General features: G+C 36.8%; 1 protein-coding gene across 9 annotated transcripts in view; it reads left to right on the top strand.

Annotated features, from left to right (window-relative positions):
- Positions 1 to 18,269, top strand: part of KDM4C (lysine demethylase 4C) — a 274,177-nt gene that overhangs the window by 144,222 nt on the left and 111,686 nt on the right. For all 9 annotated transcript variants that reach the window (XR_012833183.1, XM_075741245.1, XM_075741244.1 and 6 more), the window contains 2 exons: positions 1,839 to 2,200; positions 4,576 to 4,687. Coding sequence is in view for 8 of the 9 variants with exons in the window: in XM_075741245.1 (XP_075597360.1) it covers positions 1,839 to 2,200; positions 4,576 to 4,687 (474 nt within the window). In the remaining variant the exon portion in view is untranslated. The remainder of the gene's footprint in view (positions 1 to 1,838; positions 2,201 to 4,575; positions 4,688 to 18,269) is intronic.

Raw genomic sequence — 18,269 nt, 5'->3', positions numbered from 1 at the left:
TACAGCAAAATTTTTTTGATACAGAAATGATACAGAATGTCTTAACACATGCAAACAGTACGGAACATATATGCTTTGTAGTATGCTACATGTATTTATATGAAGAATGCTGCATATTACAAGTGGTCTATACTTGTGCACAAAAATGCTGTAGTTTGAGACTGCAGATTTCTTGTCATTTCCTGTTGAGCTGTCTGACAGTACAAGTTATAAAGACCTTGTCAAGCCAATGATGGTTCTTTCTTCCCCCACAACTATTTTATAGTAATATACTTGGTCTATTCTGGACTTTATTTCTTCTGTTTCACATTTCATTGTAGTTCAGGTGTAGTTTCACATTCCTGTTCAGAAAAGCAAACTGCATTTTTAACTTCAATTTTGTGGGCAATCCCGTTGGTTTTATATTGATACTTAAAATTTACTTGCAAATTGCATGTAGAGAGAATTTCCCTGATTGTGAATATTAATGGTTATGTTCATGATTATTTGGAGGTGGTAAACAGCAGGATCGATCCACATAAAGGTAGCAAAATGGGTATTCCAATATGGAGGCTTAGAAATTCCTGTGTACAAATTAGTTGGTGCTCTATCAAAGCCTTTCCAGGTCTGTTCTAATGATTTTTTAATCTTTTTTTTTTAAAAGGTGTTACTTTTTCGCAGCTTTCCCTAGCTTTTAATAGAGGCTTGGAGTGTTCATGACCACTGAGAAACTAATATTTAGTTAGCAGCCATTCTGTGCTCATTGACAAGGGAAAGAAAAGCAGAGAAGAGTGGAGCGCTGTCCTGTTTCCCTTGTGCTATTAAAGGAAGGTGCCTGGACCTTTGTAGAGACAAGTAACTTTATAGATGAGCACTGGACCTTCCACCATGTTATGTTAGAGATGGTTGTTTGTCCTGCATTATCTCTGGCTAGTATGCCCATTATGGTCAGTCAAGGCAATACTCGTACACAGAGATTATGTTTTGGTGTTGAATGGGCTTTATATTACCAAATTTTATATTCATTTCACCTAAAAAGGGATTTTTTCAGAAAAACAAGTTCAAATAGCCATTGTAAAGAAAGAATGGGAAGCGACTTTACAGAGACTGTTTTCTTTAATACATTGGATGTGCTGCTGAATCAAAGTTCACTGTGGTGCGTGCCACAGAGTTCTTCAGGAACATGTTTTTAGGGTGACCTCTCTAACCCATTGTTATGTCTATCCCATGCAAGCAGCAACAGAAATATAAATATTACGTAGTCACATAAAATTATGCTAATTCTTTAAATATAAAATTATGCTAATTGCTTTTAATTTTTAGATCGGTGCTGTTGTTTTCAAAACATTCTTGGTATCCACTTGAAATTATGTTTTCCTAATTATAAACCATTAGTCTTTGTTTATTTTCATTTTTAAAACAGGCTTAAATGGTATAAATGCAGTGTATAAAGTTCAGTATACCAACCTTTCATATTATTTTTTCCAACTAGTCAAAGTTCTTGTGACTGTCAGAGTAAACAAGCTACATGAATATTGATTATTCTGAATGACATGAAGACCTGTTGTAATTCAAATACAAAAAAAAAAGATAAAATTTTTAAACCTGTATTTCACACACCAAACTCAAAACATTTACATTTAATTTATTCTTTGATCAAACCTATACTCCACATTTGTGTATGTCCTTCTACCAGATGCTGTTTAATATGATTTCTGAATGAGCAACCATACTTTGAATTTGAATAACTCAAATTGTTGTGAAATGAAATACAATAAATAGATATATATGTACATAGATATACACACACAATAAATGTAAAGTGAAATTTATTAACAAATCATATTCTTGATCTATAGGAAGCATCCATTCAGACTCATTTTCAAGCCCTGTTCCTGTACGAGAGAAAACAAAAACGGAGCATGAGGAGAGGAGAGATTCCAGTTATCCTGTCTTTACATGTGATGATTCTGTGGTCTGCATGCCTGCTTCTGACAGCTGTAGAAGAGAAGAGAGTTTGAAATCTGAGAATCAGTCTGTTTCGTCCACACCATACCATAAGACAGAGAGACATGCTTCTGAAGCAGAAAACCCAGATAAAGAGGAAAATGTCTCCATAGAGGATGCTGTCAGTGACCTAGAAAGCTGTGTGAGTAGCTTGGAACATGGAGAAGTGCCTGTTGTAAAAAAGGATGAAGAAGATGGCATGGAAACATCTAGTGTATGTGAAGATTACATCATTATAGTAATATATTCCTGATTTAATGAAATGTGAATGAACATGTTTCTAATGAGACCTGATATCCATATTAAAACACTTAAGAATATTCATGATTTTAATCAGATGCTAATTTGAACATGTTTTGAAGTATTCAAGCAAGAGTGGGAATTTGGATCCAAAAGCAGAATGTTTCTGGAGCTTGCTTGTTGACGTATTTTCTCTCTGATTTTAGATATCTAGTAATTTCACTTGATATCTGTGAATCTGAACTGTCAGCAATTGCTCTCAAGCTATTCCCATGTTCACTGCCTGCCAGTATGAACAAGGCTATCAGCTTTAATTATTACTATTGACATGAAATTGAAATTATTAGAGATGAGTGCTGTATTTGGTATCATGTATTTGTGTTTCAAAAAATGGCTGTTATGGCTGAGTCTTACAGAGAGTTAATGGTATGCTGGTAAAATATCAGCAAGAATGGGTTTATTCTGAGAGAGTTAGTGTTGAAGGACAGACTATAACAGTGTGGAAGCACATGGTAATTTATTTTTGGACTGATGCCCTTCTCAAATAAAGTGAATGAAGCAAAGCTGAGGATCATCTCTGCATTGAGTTAGGTGGAAACAAAGTTTACTTTTATTCTGTTATATTATCTCACATAGTTTATGAAATCTTACGGACTTTCTTGCTTTAGTTGAACCTGTATCCATAATGTTGAAGTTGGAGGAAGTGAGTCTTTAAGACATAGCTATAGCAGGATAATGCAGACAGTATGATTTCAGGGTCTGAAATTTGCTATTCTTGGATTTTGGAAATGACGTAAAACGTGTAAAGGAAACATTTGAAGGAAGAGATCCCTGTAATAAAAGGAAGATTTTTTTTTGCATTTTTAAATAGTATGTTTAATAATGTTTTCTCATTGGGGCACCTACAAACTTACAGTCCTTTTTTTTACTCTTGCTATTCTATTATGAAGGGTGGGCAGCTTTGACTTCACAATGCATAATGAAAAATTAAGCTCTGGTGGTAGTCACAGTAGCTTTCTGACTTGTGAATTCAGTCCCAGTTTGGCAGAGAGAGAGCATGAAAACCACTGCCAGATTGCCACACTTTGTGGGAAATATATTTTAGAAACCAAAATAAAACCATGCTGACCCTTTCATAGACATGAACTGTGCACTAATGATTTTTTTGCAATGTTGTAAATTTTAATAAGCTTGGCTCCAGCCCTTCCACTGTAATAATGAGCACTATAAACATCTCTGTGTTTTAATCATTATGTATTAGAGTTTATGTTTATCTCTTTCTATGCCTTTCAGCCATTTATATATGAGGTTTCAGATACTCTCCAGCATAATTGCATACTCTTTCTTTCTCTTTTATTATAAGTGAAGAACCATGTTGTACAGATGCAATTAAAAAGTCTGATTTTCTCTCCCTTTTTACTTAGTTGGTAACTTTTTCTAAATCATAAACCCTGTGCTTTAACCAAATCGTCCTCCCTCTGCCTATCACAGTAAATACGATGTTGTTCTGTAATTTACTTCCCATTTTACAGTAGCAATTTTCAACCCTCATATCAGTCAAGGGGCATGTGTGTAACCTGCTGGGTTAGATTCAGGGTGTTGAGGAGCAGAATGCTGTGGTTCATTTGAATCGTCGGAGACTGTGTCTTTCACACTGCTGCCAGTGTGCCTGCCCTTACTCTGCTCTTGAACCTCCAGACACCATCAGCAGCTGGTTTACTTTGTGATTCCCTCACTGGCATTCAAATCTGGAGTTGTGAAACCTGCCCTCCTGGAGTTTGTAGTGTTGACTTTTCTTCTTGAGGCTTGGATAACTTCAAGCTGAATGTCCATTAGGGTGCTTAAGGGAGGAAGGAATTTCCTTGTATCCCAAATCAACATGTTAATTGCATATCAGGACTCTTAAATTTCTTATCTCAACTCCAGATCATTTTGTTACTTCCTCAGGAATTTTGCGCTCTTTCACAAATGAAGTAAGTGGATTTCTGCCTCATTTTCCCAGCCACAGTTAGTGTCTGTATTGAACTTCAGGTTCTGCAGAATTGTTTGGGCTGTTCTTCCTCTCAGACATCACCTGAGCAAACCAGGATTTCTGCTGTCTAATTTGGGAAGGGCTGCAGTAAGTTATACTTCAAACCATATGTGTTTGACAAGGATTGCTCTTTTTTAATTAAAGCATATATTCTGAATTAGAGACAAATGTTTTATTAGTACACTAAAGGTACTTCAGATATCCTGATAGTATTTACAGAATTGACATCTGTGCTCTTTTACAGATGAGTGTTTTTGTTCATCAAAATTAACTTTGCAGAATTACATACTAAATTTGATGTGTTTTTTCTTTTTCAGTCAGTGGAAGTTGAAAGAAAGAAAATATCTAAGAGTTGGCGTCATCCACTAAATAAACCCCCAGCTAGATCTCCAATGACTTTGGTTAAACAGCAAGCAACTAGTGATGAAGGTGAGTGTAGTATTTAATACATTTTTCTGAAGATACTTTTCTGTCTTTATGAGACCATATATATATATATATATGCATTTGCAAAAACAACCAAGATGAAATAGTTTCTTTCTAGATGAGAAATGTAAACAGCGAGGCCTCTGCATGCACCAAGAGGTCATGCATTTTAAGCCCGTTTTCACTCAAAGCATAGAATTGTTTTGGTTGGAAAAGACCCTTAGGATCATCAAGTCCAACCATTAACCTGGCACTGCCAAGTCCAACCACTAAACCATGTCCCTAAGCACCACATCTACACATCTTTTAAATACCTCCAGGGATGGTGACTCAACCACTTCCCTGGGTGGCCTGTTCCAATGCTTGACAACCCTTTTGGTGAATAAATTTTCCTTGATGTCCAATCGAAACGTCCCATGGTGCAACTTGAGGCCATTTCCTCTTCTCCTATTGCTTGTTACTTGGGAGAAGAGACCAACACCCACCTGGCTACAGCCTCCTTTCAGGAAGTAGTAGAGAGCCATAAGGTCTCCCCTCAGCCTCCTCTTCTCCAGGGTAAACAACCCCAGTTCCCTCAGCTGCTCCTCATCAGACTTGTGCTCTAAACCCTTCACCAGCTTTGTTGCCCTTCTTTGAACATGCTCAAGTATCTCAATGTCTTTCTTGTAGTGAACACAGGGCTTGAGGTGCGGCCTCACCAGTGCTGAGTACAGGGGGATCATCACTTCCCTAGTTCTGCTGGCCACGCTATTCCTGGTATTAGCCAGGATGCTGTTGGCCTGGCTCATACTCAGCTAATTATCAACCAACACCCCCAGGTCCTTTTCCACCGGACAGCTTTCCAGCCACTGTTCTGCTAGCCTGTAGCGTTGCCTGGAGTTGTTGTGACCCAAGTGTGGGACCCAGCACTGAACCTTGTTTAATGTCATACAGTTGGCCTTGGCCCACTGATCCAGCCTGTCCACATCCCTCTGTGGAGCCTTCCTAGCCTCAAGCATATCAACGCTCCTACCCAACTTGGTGTCATCTGCAAACTGACTGAGGCTGCACTCATCCCCTTGTCCAGATCATTGATAAAGATATTAAAGAGAACTGGCCCCAGTACTGAACCTTGGGGAACACGATGTGTGATCGACCGCCATCTGGATTTAACTCCATTTACCACAACTCTTTGGGCCTGGCCATCCAGCCAGTTTTTTACCTAGGGAAGTGTATGCCCGTCCAAGCCATGAGCAGCCAGTTCTTCCAGGAGAATGCTGTGGGAAATGGTGTCAAAGGCTTTACTGAAGTCCAGGCAGACAACATTCACAGCCTTTCCCTCATCTACTAAGTAGGTCATCTTGTCTTAGAAGGAGATCAGGTTGGTGAAACAGGACCTGCCTTTCATAAACCCGTGCTGACTGGGCCTGATCACCTGGTTGTCCTGTACATGCTGCGTGATGGCATTCAAGATGATCTGCTCCATAACCTTCCCTGGCACCGAGGTCAGACTGACAGGCCTGTAGTTCCCCAGATCCTCATTCTGGCCCTTCTTGTAGATGGGTGCCACATTGACTAACCTCCAGTCAACTGGGACCTCCCTGGTTAGCCAGGACTGCTGATACATGATGGAAAGTGGCTTGGTGAGTACTTCTGCCAGCTCCCTCAGTACCCTTGGGTGGATCCCACCCAACTCCATAGACTTTCGTGTGTCTAAGTGGTGTAGCAGGTAGCTAAACATTTCCCCTTGGATTATGGGGGCTTCGTTCTGCTCCCTGTCCTCCAGCTCAGACAGCTGGGTACCCAGAGATCAACTGGTCCTACTCCTAAAGGCTGAGGCAAAGAAGACATCAAGTACCTTAGCCTTTCCCTCATCCTTTGTCACTATGTTCTGCCTGCATCCAGCAAAGGATGGAGATTCTCCTTAGTCTTCCTTTTGTTGTTAATGAATTTATAAAAACATTTTTTAGTGTCTTTTATGGCAGTAGCCAGATTAAGTTCTAGTTGGGCTTTGGGCCTCCTAATTTTCTCCCTGCATAGCCTAACAACATCTTTGTAGTCCTCCTGAGTTGCCTGCCCCTTCTTCCAAAGGCCATAAACTCTCCTTTTTTTTCCTGAGTTCCAGCCAAAGCTCTCTGTTCAGCCAGGCCAGTTGTCTTCTCTGCTGGCCTGTCTTTTGGCACATGAGGATGGCCTGTTTCTGTGCCTTTGAGATTTCCTTCTTGAAGAATGTCCAGCCTTCCTGGACTCCTTTGCCCTTCAGGATTCCTTTGCCCTTCTGGACTGCCTCCCAAGGGACTCTGCTAACCAGTCTCCTAAACAGGCCAAAGTCTGCCCTCCAGAAGTCCAAGGTGGCAGTTCTGCTGACCCCTCTTCTTCTCCATGAGTGAAAAACTCTTTAACATTTCGTGATCACTATGCCCAAGACAGCTTCCAGCCATCACATCACCCACAAGTCCTTCTTTGTGCACAAACAACAGGTCCAGTGGGACACCTTCCCTAGTTGGCTCCCTTACCAGCTGTGTCTGGAAGTTATCTTCCACACACTCCAGGAACCTCCTAAAAACATTGGATCTGTCTTTGCAAAAAGCTCTGAACCATAAGACACAATTGAAAAACAAGTATATTCACTGATCAAATATTCATTATTAGAACTTAGAGCAGTTATCTTTCTTTAAGAAAAAAATTTTAATTGTGTAAACATAGATGAAAGTGACATAAGAATCCTTTGAATATGGATCTTAGATGCAAGGCATAGGCCGCTATACTGCTTTAAAGCTACTTTTTCCTTGTCTGTTTTTTGACAGACATTGGACATTTGGGAGTCAGTGTCTTAAGATACTCTAGTTCTCATTCAAGAAAAAGGCTACAGACTTCTGGGTATCATCAAAAGCTTAGCGAGAGTCTTTACATATATCTTGATTTCCAGGCTTTTGCTTAGTTTCAGATGGAAAGAATGAACATCTCTCTCCCTGTAGTTTTGTTAAATCAATTTTATTCTATTGATTTAAAATAATCATTTAAAAGATGATTTTGATGTATATGTCATCTACATGTCTCATATCTCTGTATATGCTTCTAACTGCATCTGAGTAGTCTACATGTTAACAAGTAGTGAATAGTGTGCAGGATGTTAAAAGTACGTACCATATTTTCACAAACACAGAAAGAGGTGGAGAAACATAGTTCTGTTTTTAGACATAATGAAAATGACCTTAGTGTACTAGAAAGCAGCAAAAGGTCTCCTTTCTATTTCCCCAGCTGAACAATTTCCCCAGCTTGAGGAATTATCTTAGAGCAGTTTTCTGCTTACTTTTAAGTGACATGAAGCAACTTGGGAACAGGGTAAATGGCCTTCCTGGGAATGAGGAATAAGACTGGCCTTCTGATTTAGCATTTAGGTACTTTAATTAAATTTTTTTAAAAAAAATATTTTAATGCTGAGTAGTGACCACGAAATTCCATTGTTTAACTTAATTGCATAAATAAGAACTGTAATGTTAGGAAATAATTTTGAATATGCTTGTCATTATAGATTGCAGATATGTGTGTTATTGTATATTGTACAGTACATTCAGGCACTTCAAGTGATAGAGTGAAGTGGAAATTAAGAAGAAGAACCATGTCCATAAAGGATGATGAACAACAGTGATATATAGAACAGTTCTGTACAAAATATATAAGTAAATAACTCTGCAGCCATGAAATTTAATGCTTTGTAACTAGATACCACAGTGATCAAAAAAGTTAAAACAATACTCAGAACTTCTTGGATGCTCTTTTAAGAGCTTACTTGAGTGCTTTAACTTTTGAGAGCCACGATCTTGTGCAGACAGGCTACAAAAGTTAAGAAGTTTACCCAAGATAGGGATTTGCTTCTCTGAAGTAAATAGAAAAAGGAAATCTACTTTGCCTAGCAGTCACATGTACAGCCAGCCAAAGTTGATGAATAAAGCTACTTTATTCTATCAAACATGGCTTGTGAAGCTTATCGAACTGTGCATCAAAACTATCCATCAAAATGGAAAACAAATACATTCCTATTTCATATTGCCTTAGCATTTTATTTCTGTAACACACAGGTTTTTCAGGTGCTGTTCTCCAGAACCTCTGCAGTTAGAGAACTGGAGAGTGGTCCTTACACTCCTTTAGACGCTTCGATGCTCTGTGTAGTGCAGAATGGAGCTGATATCATATCTGTGACTACAGGTCTGATTCCAACATCGCTGTATGCTTCAGTGTTTACCTGTGCTTTGTACCTGCATTTTGCTTGGAGCTCTTATGTTATACTTTAAGTGATATGAGAGTCTTGCCAAGCTTCCTGATTTTTTTTTTTTCTCCTCAATTATTACCTCTAGTCAGCTGTTTCTTACAGCTACAGATAAAATTTCTTGACTTTAAAGAGAGACAACATGCCTGTTAATTGATTCTTCTTCTTGTAACTAAGGAATATTATGCTTTCAGTTAGCACCAATTTAGGCATTGTTGAGCTGAGTGCTGTAATTTTAACTGGTCCCTCAATACAACTCCCTCCTTGTTCCAAGGCAGAAGTCATTGATTTGTTTCTACCATCTCACTAGTTTGAAAAAGCCACACTCTCTCTTTTTTATCTGAGCCTCAGTTTTGCCAGGCATGATACTTCAATTAGCTGTTAAGCATCTTTCTGAAAATTGGAGACAGCTTAGGCCCATGATCTGTATCATATACGGATATGTTTGGATACCTTGAGGGCTAGACAGAGCATATTTCAGAAAGTGTTATGGTGATTTACACAAAAGGGATGATATTAATATTGAAATTCATCTAGTAAAGTAATTAAAGATTTAAATATGTGGTAGCTGCAGTGAAATTGCTCTTTTTTAATTAGAGATTATATTCCTTTTGCTTGCTGATGCTTTTTCAAGGTTATAGTAAAAGCATAGTGTAAAATTCCTATTTAAGCAAGGATTGTCTATCATATAATCTGGCTAGATGATGATGTGATGACACTGGTTTCTTAATCTGAAGGATTCTGCTCTTTGTTTGCCATCTTACGCACTAGTTTGTCAGCTTCCTGGTGTCTTAATTTTATGCGAAAGTAGCACAGTCCCGACAAGAAGTCATATACCTTCTGGTCTTTCCTCTTTACATGATGATTGTTCTTATTGTAGATAAGGGTGTATTTTTGTTAGGAAAGATAGCATCTTAGAATCATTTCAAGTAGCTATTAAGCACCTGTCTGCTTATTGATTGAAGGAAGTAATTAAGAGTTGTCTTGGACATGGCAGTTATTGGTATTTCTAGCTGGAACTGGAATTTGATGTTATTTTCATGCGTCTGTTTCTCATTGCGATCTAATTTATCAGCATGCTTTTGTGAGAACACCAGAAGAGAGACAATAGATTTTGGGTGAGCGGAATGTTTACATGCAAGACAGAGATTGAAGAACTGCCGAGGGAGACCAGCAAACTGAAGCCTCATTAGCTTTCCTGGCGCATGCTGGCATGCGAGTTAAGGATCTGTGGCTAGATGAATGCCAGTCAAAGGAAATTTTTCTGATCATGTTCAAGAATGTTCGTTGTCAGGTATCGGTGGAGTAATCAGTATCAAGGTACTAATGACTATGCTCCTCTTTATGAAGGTGCTTCATCCATATTCTGGAGTTACCAGAAATGTAATTCAGCATGCATACTTAGTGCTTGTTCTCTGTATTTTTTGAACAAAAATGATGCTGGTAATGGCTATGATACTATAGTTTCTTGGTACTGTAACTTAAGCGTTTATCTATTCCTTACAAGAAGGATTTGTGTATTGATAGATTAGTTTATATTTTAATTTATCTGGGTCCAGTAAAATCATAAATGTAAACAAAATGGAGGAGGAAAAAGATACGGGCTAGTCCTGCTATGAAAAATTAAGAAATTTGTGCTTTATAATTCATCTGCAAATCATGTCACTTTCCACGAGTTGGATAGTCTGTAGCCATTTCTAATACAGATAATTTATAGTCAGATTAATAAAATTGAAGTCCTTCAGATACTAGGGTACTATTAGGAAGTTTTTGTGAATAGAGGTGATCAGATGCCATAATAATATGAAGGCAGCATTCTTTGACACTATCAGCCATTTCAGAATCATCATTTTGCAAATAGAGTACTATCATATTTAACAGCATCCTTGTATCTTAGCAGAGACTTTCTGGATTCGCTATTAATACAAGCAGAAATTTCTTTTTTTTTTTTTCCACAGGATTGCTAGGACATTGAGTTTTGTGCTTTCTTTTTATCACTGCATATGCTTTGTTATGTTTCTTTATGATCTGAATGTTTCTTCTACAGAAAAATGATTGGGTTAATTGTTTCTTTGTGGTCTATTGGTGGTGGGTTTTTGTTTGGTTTTTTTTATTCTCCCAGAAGCCTTTCCCTATATATGTCTGACTTCTGAGTCTCCCTTATGATTGTTTTTGTGGAATTAATGCCTAAAGGACTGAGCAATGAGAAATACTGGGGACTGGGGAATCAATCCCAGAAATTATAGCTCAGGCTGCCAGTTTAGAAAAATCAGTGCAGCAGTACAGTGTGAGCTGTATGTCACACTCAAAATACTAATAATTTTTATGTAATGAACCTTGGTCTTATTCTCAGTGCGGTATATTAGCTTGTGGTAATATTATTCTTTTGTATTTAATGCAGCTGTAGTTCTGCTCACTTAAGCAATAAAAAAGCAAATTCAGCAGAAGGAGAAAGCATACTGACTTTGGATGCACATTGATTGGTCCCAGAGATTTCTTCCCAGCAATATTTGGGCATGCAACATTAGAACGTGCTTCTAGATTCAAGTTGGCTGAAATTTCCCATTGCCCTAAATGATATAATAGTAGTGTATAGATTGAATTCAGTGTGGGTTTCTTTGTATATGGTTTTTAGTGTTTTAAATATGATTCAAAGTTCAGAATCATTTTGCTTTTGTTACTTTGTAAGATAAGGAAACTGAAAGAGAAAAAACTACTGTGAATCAAAAGAGTGGCTTGGATAAGAGTTTGATTAGTGAAAATTGCTAGTTTTACAGCTGTAGTTTTCCTTCTGCTATGACATAAGATAAAGCTTCTTCAGTATTTACGTTCACTCTCAGCTTCCTGTGAGATGTGCCTGAGCTGATACTAGTAGTCAAGCCATTTAAGGCATATTCAGTAATGTCATAAATAGGTTAAGCATGCTGAAATAGGGGAAAATTACCCATGTAAATGCAATTATGATTCTTTCGCTTCAGAGCTTAGAATGCCACATTCTGCTTGAAGATTCTTACTTATTTCAGGAAGAAGTGTTAACTCTTTTTTCAGTGTTACTTAGGAGACAGAGAAGAATTTGTTAACCAATTGATAGATGCATGTTTATTTTTGCTACATTAGTATTATAATTTACAGTATTGCTTTCACTCCCATACTGTATTGATCTGGTTTTTGAGTGGAGTTTTACTTCTTTAAAAATCTTATATGAGTATGAGTTAATCAATTACAGAATTTGCATTTTTCATACTGCATTGTGTAGCATTGGAAAAGACCAGCACTATCTACCAATTGCAATGGTATCACTAGAAAAATGTTTCCTTTCCTTTCCTCTGGTAGCTACATTGATTTGTTTAAATTCAATTTTCAAGATCTGATTACCATAACTAATAAAATGTTCAAGCATTTATGTAGCATGTGGTATGCTGAAGACTCAAAAAAACTTTACCAAATTGTGGTTGAATCTTTAGTAGGTATTTAGGAAAGAGAGGTGTTGAAAGGTCAAATGTAAGGTTTTCCTGAATGTCCAGTACTCCTGTCAACCTTGTACGGTAGCAGCTCATCTCCAGAAATGGCAAGAGCTGACAAATCTGATTATTGCCACTGGTGGCTCTTGTGCCTTGAAATCTTTCACAAGATTCTCTCCCTTAGAGTGGATACCTAGAAATGGCAGGACCTAAGACTAGCCATTATTTTGATTCAAGAGGGGAATACAAACCAGTTTCTCTAATACTTATGCCTCATTTGCTGGACAGTGGTATATGTAGTGATCATTAAGACTCATTGTCCTCTAGGTGAACCTTACAATTCTAATTGCACAGCTTTCTTAGCTTCCCACCCCCCCTTAAAGGAGTAGATAGAACTGCAGTGTTAGATACAGAGGTATATATAATTTCTCATTATCAAGTGTGTCAAAATGAAAATAGTGTTCCCGCTGCATTAGTGCAGCCTCTCAATAGCCTTCTCAAGGATAGCTATGGAATAGGTAGGCAAACTGGATATGATGTTTGCCAAGGAGACAGATGTCTCTTCTGTAAGATTGTCTTCAGAGGTTGAGCTTCTGTTTCTATAATTACGGTCCAAAGAGAAACACAGAACATGTATGACTTGCATTTAATGAGGATTAGTTCCGTGAGGTATTGATACAGAGGATTGCCTAATAAATAATCTTAGTTCCAAGATATCATAGTAGTTATCTTTTTTTTTTCCTCCAAATTAAAAAAAATCTAGACCGTAGTGTTATCATTGCCTTTGTCAAAATCTAAAGCTGCTTTGTAAACCATCAGTGTTGGAAGTGACTTGATTTTAATGCCAGTGGGGTTTTACTAAATGCTTTTTCTTGGCTGAGAAGTGTGTGTAATACATACTTTTTAAATGTACAAAATAATTACACTTAAGAAATTGATCCTTGAGGGAGGTTGGATGCAATTGTTGTCTAGTGTATGGAGTGTTTATGGGATATTTGTTTTAGTGATCTGTGCAGGGACTGTAGCCGGAAGCTATTAATTTATAATTCCAATTCAGGCACTGATTTGTGTTGTGAATTTGGACCTGTGATCAAATCTTTCTGCTTTGCATCTTCCATACTTAATGTATGAAGATAAGTAACTACCTGAGGCCTTGGTTTAGTGAAGAACTTTAGCACAATCTTAACTGTAAGCATTCAAATAAACTGGTTCCTCAAAATTTCACTTGTGTTTTGCTCAGAGGCACTTATGGTGGAATGGTATATTGACATAGGCTAGATTTGTGCTGCCTGAGAGATACAAAGTAACCATAAAAGATCTTTTCCCAACTTGGTACTGTTTTTTGTCTCTAGAGTGGCATAAATTGAGAGTACGTTGGTGAATCTGCTCTGTAATATTTCTAAAACACTCTAACAGCTTTAAATACTTGGATATTTATTGGACTGTATGGTACTTGGCAGTATGGTCAATGAAGATACATTTTAATTTCTAGAATAAGGAGGAAGTACCAAATTATTCTGTCATGTCTCAGTGACCCTTTTTATTAAAAGGCAAGAGATGTCTGAAGACTGGGAGACTAGGAGAAAGTTTTCTGTATTTTTCCTCTTTTGTACAGATGCACATACTGATAAGTAAGTTGGACAAGTTTTGTAGAGTGTTTTAGAAAATAGTAAGAATTAGATTGTGTGCTAGCTTGGAAAACTCTTAGAAGGCAGAAAGAAATTGGGGAGAAAAAGCCTACTAGGCTACTACTTCTGCACTGATAGTATGATGCGTATTTGTTAACTCCAGTGGGTAATTGGCAAAGGTAGGGACCACTCCACTGTTGGTTTTCGGGGTCATCCCTTAAGTTTCCTGAGGTTCATAAGATAATAATTTTGAATAAAGAGGAAGAATTAAATAAAATAATCATTTTGTCGTTTATGTAGAGATGTGTATGTATTTCATTGAATCCTTTATGATACACTAATTTTATGTTGTTGGTATCATATGTACCAAATCCTGGGATAAAGAGATACATGATCAAATCCTTAATTATGTGAAATAAATGTACATTGAAATACATATGCTACGTTCGGAGTTGGTTAGCTTAAATGAGATTTAGTAAGCTCTTGAAACTGTATGGCAAACTATGGTGTTTCATTAATAAATCAGTAAGCATGTGTGTGGATGGCAATAGCAGTTCCTAAAAATTCCAATCTAATTTTAGCTATTGATCAAATCTTCTAGCTGGTAAGTACAGTGACAGCAAGCAAACTGAATTGGAATGCAAAGTAAAAATTTTGTTCATTAAAAATTGTAAAAAAATTACATGGAGGAATGAAATGGAGAAAGCAGCTGGTAATAAGTCTTTTACAGTGCTGTGAATTAAAGCTTTTCAAGAGAGCAGATATCTGCCAGTCTTTAGCTTGTAGTCTGTTCTTGTAATGGTTTTGCACTGATAGCTACATTTTTTGCTGATAAGCTGTGTGGTAAATTCCAGCAGATTTTTTTTTGTTTCTGTTTCAATTTTGATGAGATGCCTCTTTGAACTAAATTATAAATACAGCGGCTATTCTTTAAACTTGCACAGGGTAAAGACAGGCGAAATTACAGAAATTGCTATAATGTACATATATAAAAAATGGAAATTATGATACAAATATTCTATACATATTTTATGTTGGCAGTTCTTACAGATATAAGAATATCTCCCTTTCTGTGGCCTCTTGTCCACATTTTAATACAGTTTCTTGACTAGTGGGTCACCTTTGAGCTTGGGTTTTGGACGTGATAAGTATCTGTATTTCTGGGGTCACTAGGTAGTTCACGTTTTTTAGTACAAGTAAGAATTTGTTGCTTGTGCTTTAGCTTAGGTAGCCAGCATTACTAGACATCTTTGACAATTTGATCCTTAACTATTCTTCATTCCATATTCAGAAAACAGTTGTGCAGCTATTTAGGGAATTAAGTGGATGAAAGATTAATTTTTACCCGTTATATTTATCAGGTACTTTTATGGTCCATAGTTTGAAGTAGAGAATGATTTTGTTGCAAGAATTAATAAGCAAAATAAAATGACGGTTTTAAAAAATGTCAACACTATAGTCCTGTAAAACTAGTTTTACAGATTATGTTAGTGCAAACTGATTCTCTATGCCATGAGTCCTCAGAGTGATACAAATGTGTGCACTCAAATCACAATACAAGTACAAACTATGTTAAGGAGAGTGTAGCAATTGCAATATATAGTTCAGTCATAATACAAATGTGAATATCATTACTGGTGTCTAATAATACATTCACTGTCACGATGCTGAATGTTTCCAGTCTCTGGGAAGGAATATGTGGGTCGCAACTGGTTCAGGCCCATTGATTTCTTTATTCATTTGGTTTTTGCCATGGGAGCAAACACTTTCACAATACTTTCTTCTCATGAGTCATGTAAATCATTACACTGAAAAGGATCAGTATCAAACCAGGTATCTCTTCATCATTCATTGTCCTTGGTATACCTGGTGGCCATCATTTGAATGAGGTCTATTTCAGTAGACCATAGTAAATTATCCCTGCCTGTATGGGCATCACAGTGATTTGAGGCTGCAGCTTTCAGTCTAAGAACTTATTTTGATTCTCTGTGTACATTGCTTATGCATTATGTTATCTTTTATAACTGTTTCTCTTTCTTGTTCTAGCACGCTGTGTTTATTTCTCCTCTCCTAACTTCTGCACTACTACTCACAAGTAAATATCCAGCAACCTGCGAAGCTCTGCTTTTCTCTCCTTTCTTCAACTTGTTAGAACCTTTCAGTTTTTCAAATTCATCCTAAATATCAATGGGATCGGTACTTTGTTCTGCTGTCCATGAAAAATCCTGGTCATGGTTTTTCCATCCCTCCTTTTCAAAGTTACTGGTGAGATTTTTCCAGCCTTTGCTAGTATTTATGGTAATTCTACCTCCTCTTTTAAATATTAGTGGTCCTGTCCGCAGCGGGTCTTATCACTACCTGTTCTTAATCACAATGCAGGTTTTGTCTACTAGGTTCTTATTTGTGACTAATACCAAATCAGAAAGCATGTTTTTGCCAAAGAAATTATTACTGCTTTAATGGGTACTGCTCACCCTTGGGAATATCCTGCCAACTATGCCAGTTAGTGTCAGAGTATAGTGCACTCTGACCAGGTTCTTTTAGATATTCCAGATGTGGAGAGTTTCATGAATAACACAAAATTTTCTTCTTTGAAATTATTTGAAGTTACATGGGATTTCAATTTAGCAGAGTGATACAGCAATGCACTTAAATCACAGTGCAAGTACAAATTACGTTTAGCAGAGTGTAGCAATTGTAATATACAGTTCAATCATAATACAAGTACAAATTACATTTAGCAAAGTGTAGCAGTTCAATCACAAAACAAACGTGAATTTCATTACAGGACTCTAATGATATGCTCATGAAAAATCCCTGTATCCCAGTATCTAAATGCATCTTTCCATTCTGTCAAATTAACTTTTAAAATTTTTTTTGAACTCTGAATTTTTCTGACATTTCAAAACATTTCAAGATCTGCTACAGCTGATGTTACAGTTTTTTTATCTTTTACTTTTTTTTTTTAATAAAGCACCCCATTAGTGTCTTTTGTGAGTTAAACAGCCTCTTAGGCTGTCTTTACATAAAATATTTATAAGAACTGAGGTATTAATTGATAATTCAGCTATTAGACTCTCTAACAAAAAATGTATACATACTTTACAGTACTGTCACTGTACAGTACCATAAAAGAAATTAAATTTCTTGTCCAGTACAAGAAACTAAAAAGTTTACATTTTCATATTTTGCTATGAAATCTATTTTTCATTACTGAAAACAAGAAGCACAATTTCTGAAACTGAGTTTGCTGATATACTGCAGGCACAGTAAAGTTTTGAAGTTGCAAGTCTTTTTCCCTGACTGACTTTTTCTTTTATTATTATTATTTCCTCCAGGACATTTGAAACTATAGATAATGCCTCCCAGGGCTGAGATTATGCTCAACTACCTGAAAAATAACAGATGCTGCTATGCTCTTCATAGCAGAGAATGCTGCTGTACAAAGCCAGGAAACATCAGTGGAACATAACCCCAAGCAGCAAAATCATTGTTGAGATTGGCAAAAGTAAATTGTACTGTATTAGTGTCTATGGCTTTTCACATCTGCTGGGTTAAATCAGCAAATACTGGCAACAGCCCATTCTGCAAATGGCCCAAATGTTTTCCGTCTGAGAATTTGAGTTTAACTTAGTAAGCAAAAAACGTTCAAAGCAATAGTATTGAGTGTTGGAGCAAGTTTGCCACAAACTATTAAACCAGTAACATTTGTGAAAACATTTATTTCATTCACTTAACCACTTGGAAAGCAGCACAGTAACTGTTTATAAGTACTTTGTTATAGAAGGAGTTTCCTTTTTACCAAATTTCTTTTTGTTTACACAGTTTGTTTTAATTAATTGTTTCACTTAAGTTTCAAAAGGGATACAGATGCATATAAATAATCACATAAATGAGAACTGGTATATCCAAAATTACATTACAGAGATTAATTAACCCTGTATAGATATTCTTTTCAGGTACAAATATGATAGCAGGAACTGGTATGGAGTTTGGCATTGCTAATCACCTTACAGTATCAGTACAACTATGGCTGAATCCTTATATGATGCAGTAAGGTTTATAACAACTGTTATGCTTTTATTTAAAGTCATTATTTGGCTCATCAAGTGTTTCTGCTTTTCTTTTGGAAAAAAGAGCACTTGCTATATCCCCTTAGGAAACAAAATATTTAACCTTATTCTGAGTTGTATCTGATAAATATTACAACAAAGCGTTATACTTGCAGTGAAGTAAAAAAGCCTTGG

Source organism: Balearica regulorum, chromosome Z (genome assembly GCF_011004875.1).
Source record: "Balearica regulorum gibbericeps isolate bBalReg1 chromosome Z, bBalReg1.pri, whole genome shotgun sequence".
NCBI classification, from domain to species: Eukaryota; Metazoa; Chordata; class Aves; order Gruiformes; family Gruidae; genus Balearica; species Balearica regulorum.
Note: the sequence above shows the minus strand (reverse complement) of the source record. Positions and strands in the feature narration are given on the sequence as shown.